The sequence below is a fragment of the Orycteropus afer genome, unplaced genomic scaffold (genome assembly GCF_000298275.1).
Source record: "Orycteropus afer afer isolate SDZICR_OR568_19922 unplaced genomic scaffold, OryAfe1.0 scaffold00130, whole genome shotgun sequence".
Taxonomy (NCBI): domain Eukaryota; kingdom Metazoa; phylum Chordata; class Mammalia; order Tubulidentata; family Orycteropodidae; genus Orycteropus; species Orycteropus afer.
In genome coordinates this window covers 6,496,848-6,518,441 of record NW_006921717.1, presented here as the reverse complement: position 1 = coordinate 6,518,441, position 21,594 = coordinate 6,496,848, and the positions used below count along the sequence as shown (strand labels likewise).

The window sequence follows — 21,594 nt, the reverse complement described above, 5'->3', positions numbered from 1 at the left end:
ACTCAACATAAAGAAAACAAAAATCCTCATAAATGAACCAATACTCAACTTCAAGATAAACTAAATTGTTAAAAAGCAAAGTTGTAAATGCTAGCAGGGATGTGGAGAGATTGGGACTCTTATATACTGCTGGTGGGACTGTGAAGTGGCACAACCACTGTGGAAAGCAATATGGCGAATCCTTAGGAAGCTGGAATTGGAGATATCACTTGACCCAGCAAATCCATTACTAGGTATATATTCTAGAGAGGTTAGAACCAGGACAGGAACAGATACATGCACACTCATGTTCATTGCAGCACTATTTACAATAGCAAAAAGATGGAAACAACCTACGTGCCCATCAGCGGAAGAATGGATTACCAAACTATGGTACATATACACAATGGAATGCCATGCAGCACTAAAGAATAATGTAGAGTCCGCAAAACACTGCATACTATGGATGAACTTGGAGGACATTATGCTGAGTGAAATAAGTCAATCACAGAAGGACAAATATAGTATTAGTTCATTGTTGTGGAGGGTCAATGAAAGGTTTTTATATGGAGGGAAACTTTCTTTGTTGGTTTGCAGGGGTGGGAGGGAACACTGCAAAAAAAAAATGCATCGACCTATGTCACTTTAGTTTTGCGTATTTCACTGTACATAAATATTTCAAGAAAATGCATTAAAAAAAAAAAGAGGCCAAGTTGTGACTTTAAGGACTAAGGTACATCTGACCCAAGCCATGGTATTTTCAATTGATTCATATGCCATGTGAAAGCTGGACAATAAGGAAGAATGAAGACGAGTTGATGCATTTGAATTACGGTGTTGGCAAAGAATAGTGAATATTCTTCTATGGACTGCCAGAAGAATGAACAAATCTGTTTTGGAAGAAGTACAGCCAGGATGCCCTTAGAAATAAGCACAGCAAGACTTCACCTCACATACTCTGGACGTGTGATCAGGAAAAACCAGTCCCTAGAGAAGGATATCACACTTGGTTAAGGTAGAGGGTCAGTGAAAAAGAAGAAAAAGCTTAGAGAGATGGACTGACACAGTAGATACAACAACAATGAGCTCAAACTAACAATCGTAAGGGTGGCAGTGTTTTGTTGTGTTGTATACAGAGTTGTTATGAGTTGGAACTGACTCAGTGGCACCTAAGAATAACATCAATGTGTTAGACAATTTACTTATCACGCTTATTTTAAATCATCTATTCCCCTATTCAAGAAGCTGTGGTGGCACAGTACCTAAGGCATTTGACTGCTAACCAGAAGTCTGATGGTTCAAATCCACCAGCTGCTCCCTGGAAGAAAGATGGGGCAATCTACTTCAGTAATGATTTACCGCCTCAGAAACCTAATGGAGGTCGCTACGAGTCAGAATCAACTCGATGGCAGTGGATTTAGTTTTTTCATTTTTTATTCCCCTATTCAGGAACTCTGATGATGCAATGGTTAAGGCACTGTGCTGCTAGCCTTAGAAACCCTATTAGGCCGTTCTACTTTGTCCTATAGGATTCACTATAACTCAGAATCAACTTGATAGTAGTATATGCATAAGCTTAACTCACCTTAAGGTATAAGATCCACAAGAGCAAAGGTTTTTGTCTCTTTCAACCATTGCTGTAGGGTTGTAATTGACTGAAAGAAAGCTCAGTGCCACAGAAGAGGACCAGATAAAATGCCTCCTGCAGTAGCAGGAGGCCCCAGAGGAATGAGGCCTTCCCATTGGATATCCTCACTTACCTAGTTCCAAAATCTTGCATGACCAGTCTCATCCTATACCTCTCTATTCCTGTTCACTTCTAACTACACTAGCTTTCCCGATGCGTGAATACAGCAAGACTGTCCCCCCCAGGGCTTTTCCTCTAGCTGTCTCTACTCCTTAGAATACCCTTTCTCTTTTTCACTGGGTGGATGTCTCATGTCAATAAGGTCTCTGCTTAAATGTCACATATTCTTCAATGTGGCCTTCCCTGACAGCCAATCCAATCAATGTACCTATTCAGTCACTTTCTTAACATGCCATCCTACCTTAATTATCTGAACAGCCCTTATCACTATCTGAAATTTTCTTATCAATTCTTATCCTACACAATTCCATACATACACTACAAAGGGGGGGGGGGACGCAAACTCATGGCCATCGAGTCAATTCCAACTCAGAGCAACCTCCACTGTGATTCTGAGGTGGTAAATCTTTACAGAAGTAGATTGCCCCATCTTCTTTCTGAGGAGCAGCTAGTGGATTTGAACTGCCAACCTTCTGGTTAGCAGTCAAATGCCTTAGGCACCACACCACCAGAACCCCTTATACTACAAAAAGAGGTTATGAAATAGACATTTTACCGTTCTATTGACCCCTGTATCCCCAGCACCTACAACAGTGCCTGATATGGAACGAAACCCACTGCCATCCAGTCAGTTCTGACTCACAGGGACCCTCACTGAGTTTCTAAGGTGGTAAATCTTTAAGAAAGTAGGCCATTTCATCTTCCTTCTGCAGAGCAGCTGGTGGGTTTAAACTGCCATCCTTCTGGTTAGCTTTAGGCACTGTGCCACTAGAGCTCCTTTGACATGGAGCAGGTGCTCAGTAAAAACCTGATGAGTGGATATAGCAAGTAAAGGTGTCCCTGGGGACCTTCAGGATGCCAAGTCACAGTGAAGAGAAGGCTCCTATCTGGAGAAATACAGCATCTCACCTCTGGATAGTTTCCTCCTGTTCCTTAACCATGTGTGCCAACTGCTGAAAGATGGAGCCCAGCTCAACAATTGTAGACTCAATGTTCTGCATGGTGTCTGCTCGACTCTGTATGTAGGAATCCTTCAGGAAAGAGAGAGAGCACAAACGAACTGTGAGATTCCCTAGAGTAGGGCCTGGGTCTTTAGGACCTTCTCAGCCTGCCAGTCTGCCCATGGCACATTATATTTGCTTGTGGACCACAGAGGAGCAAAGGGGAGCTGCCACCCTCCTTCTGAGAAAGATGAGCAACTCTTCCTCAGTTCAAAGCCTGAGTACCTGCTCGTCAATGAGCTGCAGCTGCTGGCTGGTCCGAGAGTCCATCATGTCGATGGCCACATCCCCAGAGGCACAGGACTCTGCCCCCAAAACCACAGCACCACCCCCTGGTGGAGGAAAGAAGACAGGGCACATGTTAGTGGATAAAAGCCAGGCTAAAAGCCCACATGCTCTGGAGCTGAATCCCAGCTCTGCCACTTACTAGCCTTGTGACCTTGGGCAAGTTATTTAAACTCTGCGAGCCTCAGTTTCCTCAATCATAAAATGGGGATAATAATACTTGCTTTCTCAAAGGGTGGTTGTGAAAAGCAAATGAGGGAATGTGAATAAAGCAAGTATGTGTAAAAAAAATGTAAGATATTATCATTCTTCTTGGGTGAGGTGCACCTTAGTCTTCAAGGAGACATCTCTGGTCTTCGGCACTTGAAAGAGGTCTTTTACAGCAGATGTGCTCAGTGTAATACGTCACCTGATGTCTTGACTGCTGCTTCCACTGGTGATGATTGTGGAACCAAGTAATATGAAATCTTTAACAACTTCAATCTATTCTCCATTTACTGTGATGCTGCTTGGTCCAGTTATGAGGATTTTCCTTTTCTTTATGTTGAGATACAATCCGTACTGAAGACTAAAGTCTTTCATCTTCATCAGTAAGGGCTTCAAGTCATCCTCACTTTCATCAAGTTGTGTCATCTGCATATCACAGGTTGTTAATGAGTCTTCCTCCAATCCTGATGCCACATTTTTCTTCATATAATCCAGCTTCTCAGATTATTTGCTCAGCATACAGACTGAACAATTATGGTGAAAGGGTACAACACTGGTGCACTTCCTTCTTGATTTTAAACCATGCAGTATCCCCATGTTCTGTTCAAACAACAGCCTTCTGGTATATGGACGTGTTCTTGAGGAGCACAATCAAGTGTCCTGAAATTCCCATTCTTCTCACTGTTATTCATAATTTGTTATGATCTGTATAATTGAATGCTTTGGCATAGTCAAATAAAACAAAAGTAAACATCTTTCTGATATTCTTTGCTTTGAGCCAAGATCCACCTGACATCAGCTATACTATCCCTCATTCCATGTCCTCTTCTGAACCCAGCTTGCATTTCTGGAAGCCCTCTGTCAATATACTGCTGCAACCAGTTTTGAATGACCTTCAGCAAGGTTTTACTTGCATGTGGTATTAATAATGTTGTTCAGTAATTTCCACATTCTGTGGGATCACCTTTCTTTGGAATGGGTACAAATATGGATCTCCTCCAGTCAGTTAGCCAGGCAGCTGTCTTCCAAATCTCTTGGTATAGCCGAGTGAGTGCCTCCAGCAGGGCATCCATTTGTTGAAATATCTCAGTGGGTATTCCATCAATTCCTGGAGCCTTGCTCTTTGCTAATTCCTCCAGTGCAGCTTCAACTTCTTCCTTCAATACTACTGGTTCTTGAACATATGCCACCTCCTGAAATGGATGCAGGAGCTCTGGTGGCGTAGTGGCTAAAGCATCTGACTGCTAACCAGAAGGCTGGCGGTTCAAACCCACCAGCCACTCCTCAGAGAGAAGGTTAGGCAACCTACTTCTGTAGCGATACTGCCCCGGAAACCCGAGGAGGGGTCGTTATAAGTCGGATCCGACTTGATGGCAGTGAGTTTGGTTTGGAAATTGATGAACATCAACCAATTCTTTTTGGTACAGTGACTCTGTGTATTCCTTCCACTTCCTTTTGATGTTTCCTGCATTGTTCAATATATCGCCCATAGAATCTTTCAACATTGCAACTCAAGGCTTAAATTTTTTCTTCAGTTCTTTCAGCTTGAGAAATGCCAAGTGTATTCTTCCTTTCTGGTATTCTAACTCCATGTCTTTGCACATTTCATTATACTGACTTTGTCTTCATGAGCTGCTCTTTGAAATCTTCTGTTTAGCTCTTTTATCTTGTCACTTCTTCCATTTGCTTTAGCTACTCTCCATTCAAGACTAAGTTTCAGAGTCTCTTCTGACACCCATTTTGGTCTTTTCTTCTTTTCCTGTCTTTCTAATGACCTTTTGTTTTCTTCATGGATAATGTTCTTGATGTCATCCCTAATTCCTCTGGTTTTTGGTCACTGGTGTTCAGTGCATCAAATCTATTCTTTAGATGGTCTCTAAATTCAGGAAGGATATAATCAAGGTCATATTTTTACTTTTGTGGACTTAATTGTCTTCAGCTTCAACTTGAACTTGCATGTGAGTAGTTGATGGTCTGTTCCACAGTCAGCTCCCGGTCTTGTTTTGGCTAAAGATACCGAGTTTTCCATTGCCTCTTTCCACAGATGTAGTCAGTCTGATCCCTGTGTACTCCATCTGGTGATGTCCATGTGTATAGCTTTTGTTTGTGTTGTTGAAAACAGGTATTCCCAATGAGTAAGTCATTGGTTTTGCAAAATTCTATCATGAGATCTCCAGCGTTATTTCTCTCACCAAGGCCATATTTTCCAATTACCTGTGATTCTTCTTTGATTTCAACTTTTGAATTCCAATCATCAGTGATAATCAACACATCTTAATTGTATGTTTGGTCAATTTCAGACTACAGAAGTTGCCAGAAATCTTCAATTTCCTCATGTTTGGTTTTGGTGATTGGTGCATAAATTTGAATAGTAGTAGTATTAACTACTTGTAGGCATATGGATATCATCCTATCACTGACAATATTGTACTTCAGGATAGATCTTGAAACATTCTTTGTGATAATTAATGCCACACCATTCCTCTTCAATTTATCATTCCTGGTATAGTAGATTCAACATGGCCAAAACATTTCAGCTCACTAATACTAAGATATCAGTCTTTATGCATTCCATTTAATTTCTGACAACTTCCAGTTCTGCTAGATTCATACTTCGTATATCCTGTGTTCCAGTTGTTAATGGATGTTTGCAGCCGTTCCTTCCCATTTTGAGTCGTGCCACATCAGCAAATGGGGGTCCCAAAAGCTTTACTCCATCCACATCATTAAGGTCAGCTCTACTCTGAGGAGGCAGCTCTTCCCCACTTGTATTTTGAGTGCCTTCAGACCTGAGGGGCTCAACTTCCAGCACTATATCGGACAATGTTCCAGGGCTATTCACCAAGTTTCTCATTAATGTTTCAGTGTTTCACTGCTACTCATAAGGTTTTCACTGGCCAGTTCTTTGAGAAGTGGATGGTCCCTTCCTGCTTCTAAGTCTGTCTTAATCTGGAAGCTCCACTGAAACCTGTCCACCAGGGGTGACCCTGCTGGTACTTGAAACACCAGTGGCATAGCCTCCAGCCTCACAGCAACACACAATCCACCATAGTACGACAAACTGATAGACGAGTGGTGGTCTAACCCAAGCCACGGTATTTTCAATTGCCTCACATGCATGTGAGAACTGGATAATGAGTAAGGAAGACCAAAGAAGAGTTGATGCTTTTGAGTTGTGGTGTTGGCGAAGAATACTGAAAGTACTCTGAACTGCCAGAAGAACAAACAAATCCGTCCTGGAGGAACTGCAGCCAGAGTGCTCCTTGGAAGTGAGAGCTGCCAGACTTCGTCTCACCTAGTTTGGTCATGTTGTCAGAAGGGACCATTCCCTGATGAAGGATATCATGCTTGGTAAAATGTAGGGTCAACGGAAAATGGGAAAGCCTTCAACAAGATGGACTGACACAGTGGCTTCAATGATGGGCTCATGTATACCAAGGATTACGAGGCTAGCACAGGACTGGGCAGTGTTTCGTTCATTGTACATATGGTCCATTGTACATATGGTCGCTATGAGTCGGAGCCAACCCGATGGCACCTAACAATAACAAGAACATCATTCTTCTGGAACATTGAGTTCACTCCCAAAAGTGAGAATGTGGGAGACAAAGTACAGACCACAAGTCTCAGAAATCATGTTTGACTGAGACACAGAGACTACTGAAGTCCACACTGTAGTGACTAAGCAATCTCCTTGCCCCTCTATTCTCCTACAACACTTGCCTTTGGAGGATGCAACAACCAGAATAACTTGGCTTTACCCCCTCAGAGCTTCCCCTATGCCTATAACTTACCCAGCTGGTTGCGGGCAAGGGGCAGGGCTGACACGGGTGTCCGGGAGAACTGTTCCCGCCGGCTCTTCTGCTGCTTCAGATTCTAGAGTTGGGAAAGAAATGTAGGGGTCCTTAGGCCTCTGGCAATCCGCCATGTTACCCAGACCTTTCCTGTGGGCCCCCTGATCCTGTTGTCCTTACCCTTCCTCTTTCCCATTTCCCTTTCGGGCTCCTATCCCCCAGATTCCTACCCCTCCTATACAGGTTCTTCTCACCTCTGTTCTTACTTCTAAAACCGATTTGAAGTCGTTGGACATGGAGGCCAATTTGGACTAGAAGAAAAGGAAAGAAGGTCAGCCAAAGAACACCTTCCTCCCCTTTGCCTCCTTACTTCTTACCCCGGATCTCACCTGCAAGGAGACTACGATGGTGTTGGAATGGGTCTGCAAGTGCCGGCCACTCTGGCTGCCCTTGGCTTTCACAAAATCCTGAAGCTGGGCAATCTGTTTGTTGAGGCTATTGATATCCTGGTGAGAGAGCCAATGGAAAAAAAAGTCCTCAGCCATTATCTCACCCATATGGACTCCTCTGGCAGAGAGGACAGAGTGGAAATTACTAGCAGGAATTCGGTATCTCTGTCAGACCAGAAAGGCCAGTTGGGATTTCCCAAGGAGAGTGCAGTGAAGTTTGCTTCTAGCTCAGTCCCTGCAGAGAAGAGCCAGAAAGAGGTGAAATACAGCCTCATTCATTTGTAAATGACTGACTTATTCACCCTCTGCATTTCACTGTCCCATTTACCCTGTGAAGCCAGGCTCCCTGTGAGGCCATGCTCATGGCCACAGAATATCTTAAAAGGGCAATCTTGGACCCAGAGCATGCTGACCAACAAAGCATATGGGCCCTACTCCGGAAAAGGGGACAGTATTTAATATTTTCCTTGTTTCCCAAAGATATCAACAAGGTACTTTCAGTACAAAGAATTTCTTTTAAAAATTATCACAAAAGGGTAAAATCTGTGACTTGCCCAAGGTCACCCATGAGTTAGTATCACCGGCAGGCTTTGAATGCCAGACAATGTCTCTCCTACCCTCAATCCGTTCTCAAATGTCACTTCTTCAGCCAGGCCATCCTAAATCACCCCATTTAAATTAGTCCTCACTCCAAGCAACTCACCTTGGTTACTTCTTTCACAGAATTCACCACTATCTGAAATTGTCTTTTCTGTTTATTTGTATAATATCTATTTCACTAAATCAGGAAGTTCCTCCAGGGCAAGGAACACTCAACAATCTGATGTGAAGGATTGAAAAAACATGGAAATGAATTGTCACAAAAACTCTATTTGGAAGGTACTGTTATTATCTTTTTACTGATAAAGGAAGTGAAGCTCAGAGTAGTTAGATAACATATCTAAGATCACACTTTAAGGGGTAGATGTGAGATTTGAACTCAGGTCTGCATGAACCCAATGGGCTGGTTATTACATGCCCATGCAATAAATGCCTCAATAGCGACCCCTCCTTGGGTTTCCGAGGCAGTATCTCTACAGAAGTAGATTGCCCAATCTTCCTTCCAAGGAGTGGCTCATGGGTTTGAATCACCAGCCTTCTGGTTAGCAAATGCCTTAAGCACTATGACACCTGAGCTTCTAGTTAACGGAACCCTCTTCTAACAGCTCAGCACCTCTTGGTCTGTCCTTGGGCTCTGCACATCATCTTTGTACTGAACAAGCACAGAAGCCTCCTCCCTGGACTCTGCTCCATCCAAGTTCCAGGTCACTCTCTCCTCCTGAAAAGACTCCTTTGTAGCCCATGGTATTCAGTATGACTCTACACTCCTTAGCAAGGCCCACAATGCTCCTCACAACCAGTCTTCAACCTACTCTTCCAGCCTCACCCCATCTTTCACTCACTCAACAAACAGCAATTCAGTGCCTTCTACGTGTTGTTGCTGTTGGGTGCCACTGAGTCACCTAACTTATAGTGACTCTATGCTCAACAGGATGAACACTGCCCTGTCCTGGGTCATCCCCACAATCCCTGCTAAGCTTGAGCCCATTTCTGCAGCCACTGTGTCAGTCCATCTCATTGAAGGTCTTCCTCTTTTTCACCGACCGTCTACTTTACCAAGCGTGATGTCCTTCTCCAGAGACCGGCCCCTCCTGCTAACATGTCAAAAGTACAAGAAACAAAGTTCCTCCATCCTCTTCTAAGAAACATTCAAGGCTGTATTTACTCAAAACAGGTTTGTTTGTCCTTATGGCAGTCCACGGTATTTCCAGTATTCACCACCAGTATCATAATTCAAATGTATCAGTTTTTCTGTAGTCTTCCTTCTTTCACATGCATATGAGGTGACTGAAAATACTATGGCTTGAGTCAAGCACACCTTAGTCTTCAAAGTGAGATCTTTGCTCTTAAACACTGTAAAGAGGTCCTCTGTAACAGATTTGCCCAATGCAATAGCTTGCTTGATTTTTTGATTGCTGCTTCTACGGATGTTGATTATGGATCCAAACAAAATTAAATTCTTAACAATTTCAGTATTTTCCGTGTTTACCATTTTGCTTATTGGAGGATTTTTTTTTTTTTTTTTTTTTTTGCTTTTGAGGATTTTTTTTCTTTGTGTCTTTGATCTTCATCAATAAGTGTTTCAAGTCTCTGCTTTCAGCAAGCAAGGTTTGTTATCTGCGTATCGCAGGTTGTTAATGAGTCTTCCTCCAATCCTGATGCTCTATTCTTTTTCATATAATCCACCTTCTTTTATTATTTCTTCAGCATATACACTGAGTAAGTACAGTGAAAGGATACAACCTTGATGCACACTTTCCCTGACTTTAAACCACACAATATCCCCTTGTCCAGTAGAATGACTACTTTTGGTCTATATACAGGTTCCACATGAGCACAAAGAAGTGTTGTAGAATTGACGATCTAAATGTTAGACACTGTTATATAGACGTTTAGGATACGTTTGTGAAAAAGCAGGAGAAAATTCCCTGTGCTATGGCACGTACGATTTTCTTTTCTTTGTTGGGGGCAGCTGGGACAAAGGCAAATAATAAATATAACAAGTAAGGTAATTACAGAGAACATCAGAATAGAAAATGAAAGTAAAGCAGGGCAAGGGGAATCAGAGTTTGGGGTAGAGTATTAAACAGATGACAAGGGCAGGCATTCCTAAGCAGCTGATACCTGGTAAAGACTGGAAGGCAAGTCTTATTCTTGAACTTTCCCTTTTTAAGCCCTGTCTCATGTTTGAAATGTCCTTCTACTGCCACTAAACAAGACTTAAAACTGGTTCAGATTTCATCTCTACCATACAATCCTTCTCAGCACCCTCATGGGGTCTCACTGATCTTTTCCATACCACTTGCCACCTATTCATTGTAAGTCCTTGTTTACAGAGTTAGATACCTCTTCTAGACAGTGAGTCTGAAGGCAGGACTTCTGTCTCCATGTTTATGTCACCCGTGCCTAGCACAGTTCTTTGTACATGGTAGATGATCCAAAGGTATCTACTGGCTCAATGGATGAGTAGAATGCTTGGGGCTAGCTCTAGGAATTTGCCCTGGGCCTCCATGGCAATGGAAAATGATGGAAGTGATCTGATTGATGGCTAGTAACGCACCTGCTTGATGATATACGTTAGCTCCTCGATTTCCACTCCTTTATCATCAAAGAGTGACTTGCGCTTTGCCACTGTAGGGACAAATGAGAAGCCGTGACAGGTGTGGTCAGAGACACGACTCAGGGACATGACCTCAGCCTCTTTGATTCACTGCCCCACCTCTGAAAGACCCTAAAACACTCACAGATTGTCAGCTTTTCCAGCTTGGCAAATGTGTTGCTGAGGTCTTTCCCAATGTGCCTGCAAATGAACATTAGTGAGAACACTATTAGGAAGGACAGGAGAATGCCCTTCCCTCATCAGCTTCAGCACAACCAATCCCAGTGTTCAGTCAACACTATCAAAGGCAAACGCCCTTCTCTTCAGACACGACAGCACCCCACCATGCAGCTTCGCTCAACTTACTTGGCCATCAGGGTGAATTCACTGCGCTGCCGGACAGCACGCAGAGCTGGCTTGTTTGTTTGGATTCCATTCTGAAAAAGGGTAACACATGGTAACAACTTTAGTTCTCCTCTCCTCACTTCTAACCTTTACTGTTCCCGAGGTGCCCACTAAACTCCTTCTAGTCACGAAGTCCCCAATCAGATGACTTAGATTTATCAGTAGTAGTAATTTAGCACCCACGTTAAAGACAAGTAGATCTGAGTTCAAAGCCTGACTCTACCACTTACTAGCTAAGGGTCTCTAGGCAAGTCTCTGAAACCATTCTGAGTCTCTATTTCCTCTTCTCCAAAATAAAGACAATTCACCTACCACTTTTTTTTTTTTTAACTTTTTATTGTGATGTGGGTGACGGTTTACAGAGCAAATTAGTTTTCCATCCTATCATCTGTTGTTGCTGCTAAGATTAGATGACAAAGAAGCTGCAGAGCCCTTTGACCAAATCCCTAATGTATATATATGCACACATAGAAGTATAAGGAGCTCTGGTGGCACAGTGCCTAAGGCACGTGACTGCTAACCAAAAGGGTGGTGATTCAAACCCACCAGCCACTCCACAGAAGACTGGACAATCTACATCCATAAAGACTTACTGTCTCGGAAACCCAAGGGAGGTCGCTATGAGTTGGAATCGACTTGGTGGCAGTGAGTTCATTTATTTACTTACTTATTTATGATATATATAAATACAATATAAATACTAAATAAATGGTAGCTTATATGCCATTCTATTCCTAGAATCAGGAAATCAAAGAGATGTGTAACTAGAAAGACTGGCGATCATTCAGGAGAGTAGTAATCAACAAGAGCTGAATGTGAAAAATACTAAAAAATACTATTACTCAGATCCCATTTAGATTCAGAAATGTGGACTAAAACAAAGTGATCTATTTTTAAAAATACGAAAGTGATGCTGACAAAAATCAATAACCTAGAAAACTTCTTTCCTTTTTTCCAGATACAAAAACTGAAGTCCAAATAGTTCATTAACTTCCTCATGGTCACCAGGTAAACTTGTGTTAGAATGAGATGGAAACTAGAATTCTAGGTGCATGTCTCCCAGCTAAAGGCTCTTTCTAGAGCCTGTTCCTTAACCAAATCAAATACGGCGCAGCCACCTCTGGCCCTGAGGTATTCCTCCCAGAACAGCAGCCCTACCCTCAGGAAATCCCTACCAAAGTCAAGGTCCTCACCTCTAGTTAGCTAGCCTGCCTCTTCTGCTTAGTGGATCTCACATAGTCATTCCAACCTGCCAATGAGCCCCCCATCAGGTTCCCCCAGGAACTACTTCATTTAACAGTGCTAGAGCCCAGCTCCTCCCACATGAATAAGGCTCACTTCTCCCCCGCCCTTCCCGCTCCAGGTCCTTACCTGACGGCTCTGCAGAGATTTGCAGGCAGACAGGAACTCCTGGGTCCGGTCCCGGCAGGACATGGTGTCGGGAGGGGGAGGGATCAGGGCCACTGGGGGGGGCAGAGGGGCGATGTCGCTGCTGCTACTGCCAGCAGTTGCAGGGGACAGGACCTGTGTCTTTGAGAGACCCAGGTAGACACCCTGATCCGTGTTCTTAGACCCGTAGCGTTTCCGCGGGATCATTGAGACGCATAACCTCGGACTGTTGTGGAGGGGAGAGTGTCATTCCCCAGGCAGCCTCCCCTCCCACAAGTCCCCCTCCCCTCCAGTAAATCCTCAGGCCCTTTCTGCACTTGGCACGGACTTTTGCGCCCAAGGCCACCAGCAGATCCCGAGGCCGGACAGAAGTGGGAAGAGCCCCGCTTCCTGCCCGGCTCAACTCATTCCCTCCTCAGACTTTTTCCAACTTGGCTTAGGCAGCTAGAGTGCAGGCCTGGGGCCCTGAACAGAGCCAAGACCAGGTTTCGTGGCCCTGAGGCTCCAGTTAGGCAGCTGCAGCTGCCCCAGGCCCTAACTGGGAGCTCTCGTAACTGTAGGCGCCTTAAACTCCTCCGCGGAAAACGATGACTGGCTTCCTAAGGTGTACACACTTCGGTGGGCGGAGGGGGGGGGGTACCTCTAGGTGTTTGTTTGAAACAGGAAGTCCCACCCCTCGCTCCAGGTCCGCCTCCAGGAAGATTGCAACCACTGACTAGTTAATACCGATGTCTTGCTCAACAGGAGCTCTCCTGATTGGACAGTGAGGCATTCGCTCACCCCGAGCCGGGCCGGCAACAATTGCCGGCTCGTTCCCCGTTCCCCTCCCCCCCCCGCCTGCCGCCGCCCCCGGAGAGGTGCTGCCCTGGAGCTGACACGGTGGCTGGATCGTCTCTTACAGAGAATCCTACCTCCTCACTGCCGCCTACCGCCGCTGTCAATACCACAGTCTCCCGAAGCCGTCACCGCCTCCTTACTGAACGCAGAAGCCGCCGAAACCAGACCAAAGCTTTCAAGCCGCCACGTCACCCACACGCAGCCCCGCCCCAGGTGACGAAGGCACGGCGCCACGACCTTTTCTAGCCCTCCGACCTGGCAGACGCACCCCCCCACCCAAACGTAAGAGCGACTTCGCCCTCCCATTGGCTAGGCGATTCCGTAACCACGCCCCTGAGGAGCTGGCGTTTGAGTCAAGGGGGCTGGGCCAGCCTCAGGAGAGGAGTCTTAAAGAGCCCGCAGCCCTAATGGTCTCCGCGCGCAGTCGAGGAGCAGACAGCGGAGGAGCAGACAGCCGCGCAGGTCCACGTTAAAAATTTTATTCTCTGGAGGCTGGGGTGAACTGAAAGCCGGGCTGCGGTCACCCTTTCTCTGACTCCTCCTGAATCCTCGCATGGATGTTCTCCGGGTACATACTCCCCCGCTTGTGACTCTGGACTGACTGCCGCTTGGCCCGTGCGGAGCCCCTACGGCTGAACATGGAAAGCCGTCGCCACAGTACGGTGATTAGAAGGCTGTCGTTCGACTTTTGTCTTCGGTGGCTGGGAGTGTCATTGACATTGGTCCTTTCGGTGCCTATAGGGTCGACGAGGCCACTGAGCTCCACTCTAGCCTCCTCTGTCCAACCTCCCCGGCATTCCCGCGGGGCAGCCCACTTTCCTGCACCCAACCCGTTCCCCTGACTCTGCGTCTCCGATCCCACCTTCCGTGCAATCGGTCTCCTTGCCTGTCTCATCGGAGTTCTTAAAGTTCTTGTCTTGGCAGCAGCCCATGGCCCGCAAGGCCCGCACTCCGTGCCAGCCAGGCCAGCCCGCCCGCGGGCCCTTCGCCTGGCGTTTGTGACGTCAGAATTCCCGCTGCCCCAAGCTCCAGGAGCCCCCACCCCAAACCACCTGTTTCCTTTCTCTCATCACAAAAAGCTGAAAGTCATGGTGGGTGCTGGGATGTTTATTTACAATGTGGGTACAGGGTCTTTAGGGGCTGGTGGACCCAGGCCGCTTCTTCTTTCTGTGCCTGGTTTGGAGGGCACCTGGGCCCTGCTCCAAGTCAGGAAGCTTCCGCTTGGCAGCTGCCTCCAAGGAAGCCCAAAGTTCATCCGTCTCTGTGTCTTCTGCGGACACCTTGTTGGGCTCTTGAAGCTCTTCAGGCTCATCCTGGTGAATGAAAGGAAAGTTTAAGAATCAGGGGCAAAGTGACACAGACCCACAGGAGGAGGCGCTAGCTGGGAAATAATCCTGCCTCGGACTCCACCCCCACCCCCTTTATTTCCTGCTCCAGGAAAATCACTGCAGTCCCTGCTCTTAAATCTGGCAATAACCCTGTCAGAGAAGTGAAGCGATGGGGCTTGCAAACGGACCAGTCCAGTCTGCCCTCCCCTTTTTCTCTCCCCAAGGGACATCCTCACACCTATGCCCTTGGCTCCCACATTCTCAGATCCAGTCACTCACCTCCCAGTTATCCCTGCCTGACAGAAGGAGGCAGTTCAGCCGAGACTTGAGATAAACCTGCAAAAGATGAGGGATTTTACCATGGCCCCTAGTCACTCTTTGGGCCTGAAATTGAACTCATTCCCATGGCTTCCAGCCAAACAATAGACAGGCATATAAGGTGAACATTTACACCAGGGAGGTACACTTCTTAGAACAATCAATCGTGGGAGATCAGAAGGACAGTGTTTGCACAGGGAGATAGAGCAGAGGGCAGAAATGCACAGGAAAGGACACGGGAAAGGTAAGCACAGGGAGGAACCGGGAAGAGAACTTGCAATCAATGTCACGAAACAAAACATATATGAACTGCTGCATGGAAAATGAATTTGCTCTATAAACTTTCACCCAAATCACAATAAGAATAAAAAGAAGATGATCAAGGGCTATCAGGAGCCCAGGCACACTAAAAGTAGCTGGAAACATGAATGGTAACACAGGAGGCAGTGGGCTCTAAGGACTGTGAACAAGGTAGATGGGTCAAGGCTCAGAGGGTTGGGCACTCACCTTATGCTCCAGGCCCCGTGGGTTCCGGATCCTGTGTACCCTCAAGACCCTGTCCAGGCCACAGGAGGCTAATAGGGGCTTTGAAGGGTGGCACTGCAATGCCCGGACACTGCCTGCCAGCCCCTTCAGACAGCCCAGGAGGCGCCCTGGGGACAACAGGGGTATCAGCACTTGCTGGCTAGTCAACAAAACCATTTACTGTCTGATGTAATTACATTTCAACATTTAGTCCTCAGCATAACTGACACAGGAGTCACCAGTAATACCTCCTTTTTACAGGGGAAGAAACTCAGAGCTGAAGTAATGTGCCCAAAATTACACAGCTTTTGGTGAAACCAGGATTTGAACCCAGGCCATGTGGCACATGAGCAGAGCTCACAACCACGCAATGAGTGGCACTGCCACAGAGGACATCCTGCCCTTTGTCCTCGCCCTTCCCCCCTTTCCCTGGGGACGGCTGGCCCTCTTACCTTGCCGGAGGTCAATTTCTGCCAGCTGCCCATGCGTGTTCCCCACAATCACTGACCTGACGAGACCAGAGGCAGGCAGTCAGCTGGAACCTCCTGAGCCACCATCACCCACCCTACCCCTCCAGGCACTCACGTGCTCCCAGGAGTGAGGGTCATGGCTGTCAGTGGGTATTCTCCATAAGTGGCCTCCAGGACTGGCCGGCGCTGGGGGGAGGCTGGATCGTAGACACGGACCTGGGGACACAGACCACTCTCAGCCAGCACACCCTCCTGGGGCTTCTCCAGACCCTCCCACTTGCCCACTTTGACCCATTCTCAGAACAACTTTATCATTTGGTCATCAGAACAATCTGTGAGGTGGGCAGGTGTGATGAAAGGAGTTCCTTTCTGTGGCCTCTGGTCTTGGTTCTATGGGAAAACAGCTTGAGAGATTTTTTTCCCCAGAGTCCTGCGTTTTCCACCCCAGAGGTTTGTTAAGTTCAGGTTGATTGACATGTCTTGGTGAATTGTAAACAACTCAATGGTTTGATACTTTTTGTCTGGCCCCGGGCTGCAGCCTGCCCTATGATTAGTATGTATCTTGCAGGGACTGGTCAATAGATTATGCAAATAAGTGACTATGGTCTACCAAGGGGAATGGTCAGTTTGTGGCCTCGCTGGGAATGCCATGCCTTGATCCTGATAAGGAGTTGGCTTATATAAGCAGCCATCCCTAAAGAGGTTTCAGACAGGAGAAAAGGCAAGAAGCCAGAGGAGAGAAGAAGCAGAGAGAGAAGGTGAAGAACCTCCTAAAAGAACAGAAACAAAGGTCAAGGGTTATAACACTGGAGACAGTGAGAGGCTGGGAAGGGGCCCTGTGGCAGACTCAGTGATGGTGGCAGAAACCAGCTGCTAGGAATGCAGCCAAGAGAGCTGAACCAAGCTGTTAGATTGGCTGGGAGCTGGGTCAGTTAGCAGTGGACAGGCTGACACCAGGGAGCCCAGAGGCAGAGAGGTGGGCACGCATAGCAGGGAGGAGCTGAGAGCTGTCCGCACCAAAGAGGGAGAGATGAGCTCTCCGCTTCAGGGGAACCTTCCAGACTTTGTCTACATCCAAAGACCCTGATCCTGAGTGGCACCCCGTTACTTCCTTAATAAGCCACTGAAGTATAGTATGAGAGTGCTGTGCAACTATTTCAACAAAGCAGCGAACCCAGCAGAGAAATAGAGTGCCAGGAGGGGGATGCCTGGTGGCAGAAATGGTAAAGCAGCTGGAGAGTGAGCTGTGTTTGACCTCCACCTCACAGGAGTCAGCTTTAGGCTGACGGTGATTCTCTCTCCTCCTCCTGAAGTTAGAGGCCTTTAAGCGCTGCCGGAACTTTGTAGCTGTAGCGGGGTGGCACAAACTGAGACCCTGAAAGGTACAAGCTTGCTTAGGAGCAGAAATGGGCAGGGCTAGGGGAGAGGTCCCCAGGTTGGGGAGTGGGGAAGCACTGCCTTGGTCAAGTGTGAGCTGTTCCCCCACTTCATCTGCTGATGCAGGGGGAGGAGGGTTGGAAAGGCAAGTCAGCTCAATGTCAGAAGGAAGTGAATTCCAAGCAGAGTCTAGCCTGAATGAGGGAAGGGAGAGAAAGGCCTCATAGGTATTTTGAGCAGAGGCATATCACAAAGATCAGACTTCAGATACACAGAGTGAAGGAAACGGGAAATACAGGGACCTAGCCCTGTCTTAGGACTTCGGATGAGACAGCTGTCATGATCCTTCCTGTGCAACTGAGGCCAGAGTGGGGAAGGGAAGGCCTGGTCCCAAAGCAAATGAGAGACCGCGTCGGGACCAGAACCCAGTTCTTTGGACACCTAGTCTATTGGCATATCGTGACACCTGCACCCTATGGGTCCCACTGTGAAGAGGATACCCCCTACTCCTCTCCTCGTCCGGACAGGAGGGAAGGAAGAGCCAGAGTTCAGCAAACACCACCCCAGAAGGTAGTAAGGGAAGGTGACTGGCTCGGTGGTAGGGCTGAGAAGGACGGCGAAGAGTTCCCGCTTATGAGAGTTCAGGGATGGGAGAAGGCTGGTGAGAAGGGCGGCTGTGCCAAGTCGTGGGGCCGAACCTGCAGAGAGAGGCTGCTCCAGCCCAGGGGAGGCTGGAGTGGGTGCCTCACCTGGTGGTACCCTGTGCAGGTAACAAGCTTCTGGGACTCAGGGAGGAAGTGTATGTCCTGCTCCCAAATGGGAACCCGCAGGTCGAGCCAGTCATTCCGCACCTGGTGTCATGGGTAGATGGAGGACAGAGTTGGGGCAGGGCAGGGCTGACTGTGCCCCTCCAAAGCCCATCTGGCTTCGCACTCAGTCCGTGCCCTCAGCCTTCCTGGAACTTAGACCCAGCCCCTCCCCACCTGTCACTCACATTCTTGGCTCTGAACACAGGCTCCTCAGACCCCTGCAGATCCCACACCTTCAGAGCATTCTCCTTTCCGCCAGTGGCAACCGTGTGGGGGTGTGCTGGGTCCTGGCGCATCTTACACACTCCGGGGCCCACCCTCAGCTCCAGAAGCTGCAAAGAGCTCGAGATGAGAGTCAACCTCAGGGGCCTCAGCCTTCCCACCCCCAAAGCCCTCATCAGGCTCCAACCCTTTCCTTCCACCGTCCTTCCCCCCATCAGGGCAGGAGAGCCTCACTGGGTCAGAGGATGGCTCCTTGTCATCGTCACGCCAGACTCGGAGAATCCCAGAATCCACACACGTGATCAGGTTGCTGCAAGTAGAGGGAAGAAGGAGTTGGGTAGACAAAAAAGAAGAGGTGTTCCAGTCCAGGCCCTAGCCAACCTACTCCCCGATTCAAATTAGGAGGGAGATTCCCTCCCACCAGCCCAGCTTCTAAGGAGGCCTCTAAGTAACTGGGGTCTGGGCAGCGCATTACAGCTTCCAAGTCTCTTATCTTATTTAATTTCCTTAACAAGGTGAGGATGTAGGGTTTATCCATTTTATAAGTAAGGAAACGGAAGCTCTGAAAAATTGAAATATTTGCCTACTCAGCTGTAAATGTCAGAACCGGAGCTGGAACAAGTCTGGGATACTCCAAAGCAGAGTGCTTCTGCTTTTCCAACGACATCTGCAGGCATCTGACCCTGCTGATCTTTCTGAATCTTAAGTCAGTTACCAGGGGTCAGGATCACTAGCTCTGAAAGGGCTGACAGGAAGCTGCTTTGGATTTAGGGTTTGGCCACAACCAAACACGAGTTTCTCTCAAGTTCCTTGTTTCGGATCCCAGCCAGCCACTAAAATCAGTGTCTTCTTCAAAGCATCCCTCCCATGAAATCCAAAGGAGTTTGTTCCCAGGTTCTGTATAGCCTGTGCCTATGTCCTTCTCACATCTGCCCACCCTCCCCACCCTGGTTCAGGGCCTCAGTATCAATTTCCTGGACTATGGCAACAGTCTGCCAACAGCTCTCTTGCTAATCCATCCTTCCCACTCCTACATGTTCACAGCTCTGAGCACAGCACTTCCTACCCAAACCCTTCAACAACTCCCCACACCTACAAAACAAAAGAACATATCTCTCACCTTGGCACTTAAACCCCTTTGCATCTAATCCCAATCTACCCTGCCCACTCTGGACTAAAAGGCTTCCTCGGTTTCCGTCTTCAAATGCTCTGTTATCTTCCCTGAAATGGACCCTGTAAGCCTGCGACCAATCTTTGCCTCTCCCCAGTCAACACCCTTTTTCTAGGGTGCCTGCACCTCCTTCTCCATCTGTCAAAATCCTACCCATCATTCAAAGCCCACTTCAAATGTCTTATCCCCCACAGAGCCCATACAGGCCTCACCTGTCAGAATTAGCACTGCCAAACCCATGCAGCCTTACAGCTCACAGCTTTCTCTCTTCCTGTTCAGAAACCTGGACCAGTAACTTAACCACTGACACTGTCCAATCCTTTATTTTAGGAGTCTCATCACCTTGTTATTGGTGGTCAGTCCCCACTTAGAAACATGCTCAAAACGACTGAATGACTCACTCAGGGTCACCCAGAATACTGTGGCGGAGCAGGAGGGAAATCCAAGAGGATGCCAAGGCTGTGAGGACAGACCTGTGTGTGTGCGGGGCACCTGCAGGCCCTGCACTTTGCCCAGTGCCTGGAACTCAGATATTCAATAAATATGTGTTAACGGAATAAACAAAGGTAGGAGAATCTAGGTCCCTATCACCCAACGGGCCCGTGTCATCTAAGGGTTTATCGCCATTATTCAGATATCCTGAGGTAGCCTCCTCGCTCTCCGAACCAACTAAGCATTCAGAGAGGGGACCGGTCCTACCCGTCGGCCTGGGCGAGGCCTCGAAAGGTGCCCTCGCCGCCAGGACAGTGCCTCTGGCCATGGAATCTGCCCTCCTCTGTGCTGAAGTGCCTCACCGTCCGGTCCGCGCAGCCCACCAATATCTGAGGAGCAGAGGGGGACCGAATAGCGAGGGGGGCGACGCTCCCGAGTCCCCAGTCCCCCAGCTCCGGCCCCAGCCCACGACTGTTCACCTGCGTCTCGCCGTTCGAGCCCCAGCACAGGGCGCTCACCGCCTCCTCGCGCCGAGGCTGTCCTGTGCGGGTGAAGTTCGCCGCCTGTTTGCGCTGAAGGTTCACCCCTGCGAGACGCGGGCGTCAGGTGCGCTGGGATCGCGAGAGGGCGGACCCCGCGTTTCCCGATGCTCGGCCCTGCCACCCACCTTTCAGGATCCCTGTTTCAGTGCCAACCCACACGTGGTTCCAACGCGCTACAGCGGCCGCCATGACAGGTCTTTGGAGCCCGCGGCTCGTACTTCCGGCGCAATGTCTGAGTCACCAGCGGGCGACGCGTCTGGTCCAGCCAAAGCCAAAGCCAAAATCCAAACCCACTCGCATCAAGTCCATTCCGACTCACAGAGACCCCCGCTGGATTTCAAGACAGTAATCTTTTCGAAAGTAGATTGCCGCATCTTCCTTCTGCGGAGGGCTGGTGGGTTAGAACCGCCAACCTTTGGTTAGCAGTCAAATGCCTTAGAAAGGCAGTTTATGGAATTTAAAGAGCCGGAAGTGTAAAGATTCCCTGCCAGCTCCATCTTGTTTTTCCTTTTGTCTTTATTTATTTATTTAATATCTCAGGGCGATAGTTTCAGTGGTTCATCCACCTTCCATGGCTCCAGCAAGTTTAGAGCCCGTGAGACTTTTAAACTTATGTTCTAATTCTTGTGATCAGGATTCCTGTTCCAGCTTATTTTGCTTTACGAAAATTAAATTGGAAGATGTTTACGGGGATCTGAAGAGTAACTTTTGCACTTGGAGTGGATATTGCACCTGGACTGCGATGCCGGGTGGAGACAGAAGCCACTTTAGAAACTATTCAGATCCTTAATACAGTGCGTGATTTCAACCTTGAGTGTAAAAGACATAATAAAGCAAATGAAGAAACACGGAGAGAAAAATAAAACTCGACAAACTAAAACAACTCTTTTGGAAAGTGGAGTAGGGCATCGTTTTTATTTCCGCACACTGAGGATTCATGATATGTTGTTGTTGTTGTTAAGTGCAGTCGAGTCGTTTCCGACTCATAGCGACCCCATGCACAGCAGAACAAAACACTGCCCGATCCCGCGCCAGCCCCACAATTCCT

General features: G+C 47.7%; 2 protein-coding genes across 2 annotated transcripts in view; both read right to left on the bottom strand.

Moving 5' to 3' along the window:
- Positions 1-12,722, bottom strand: part of STX5 (syntaxin 5) — a 38,532-nt gene extending 25,810 nt beyond the window's left edge. Inside the window, exons 1-9 of the mRNA XM_007944862.2 lie at positions 12,498-12,722; positions 11,088-11,158; positions 10,867-10,922; positions 10,683-10,753; positions 7,463-7,579; positions 7,328-7,384; positions 7,074-7,155; positions 3,013-3,119; positions 2,696-2,817 (exon numbers count right to left, since the gene is read on the bottom strand). Coding sequence (XP_007943053.1) covers positions 2,696-2,817; positions 3,013-3,119; positions 7,074-7,155; positions 7,328-7,384; positions 7,463-7,579; positions 10,683-10,753; positions 10,867-10,922; positions 11,088-11,158; positions 12,498-12,722 — 908 coding nt within the window. The remainder of the gene's footprint in view (positions 1-2,695; positions 2,818-3,012; positions 3,120-7,073; positions 7,156-7,327; positions 7,385-7,462; positions 7,580-10,682; positions 10,754-10,866; positions 10,923-11,087; positions 11,159-12,497) is intronic.
- A 1,763-nt stretch (positions 12,723-14,485) lies between these two features.
- On the bottom strand, positions 14,486-20,735 carry WDR74 (WD repeat domain 74). Its single transcript, XM_007944859.2, has 11 exons — positions 20,672-20,735; positions 20,484-20,590; positions 20,272-20,393; positions 18,636-18,711; positions 18,365-18,511; positions 18,120-18,221; positions 16,109-16,209; positions 15,976-16,031; positions 15,506-15,651; positions 14,960-15,016; positions 14,486-14,665 (listed from the first exon to the last, which is right to left on the bottom strand). The coding sequence occupies exons 1-11, from the start codon at positions 20,733-20,735 to the stop codon at positions 14,486-14,488; spliced, it is 1,158 nt and encodes a 385-aa protein (XP_007943050.1).
- Between the last annotated feature and the right edge of the window lie 859 nt (positions 20,736-21,594).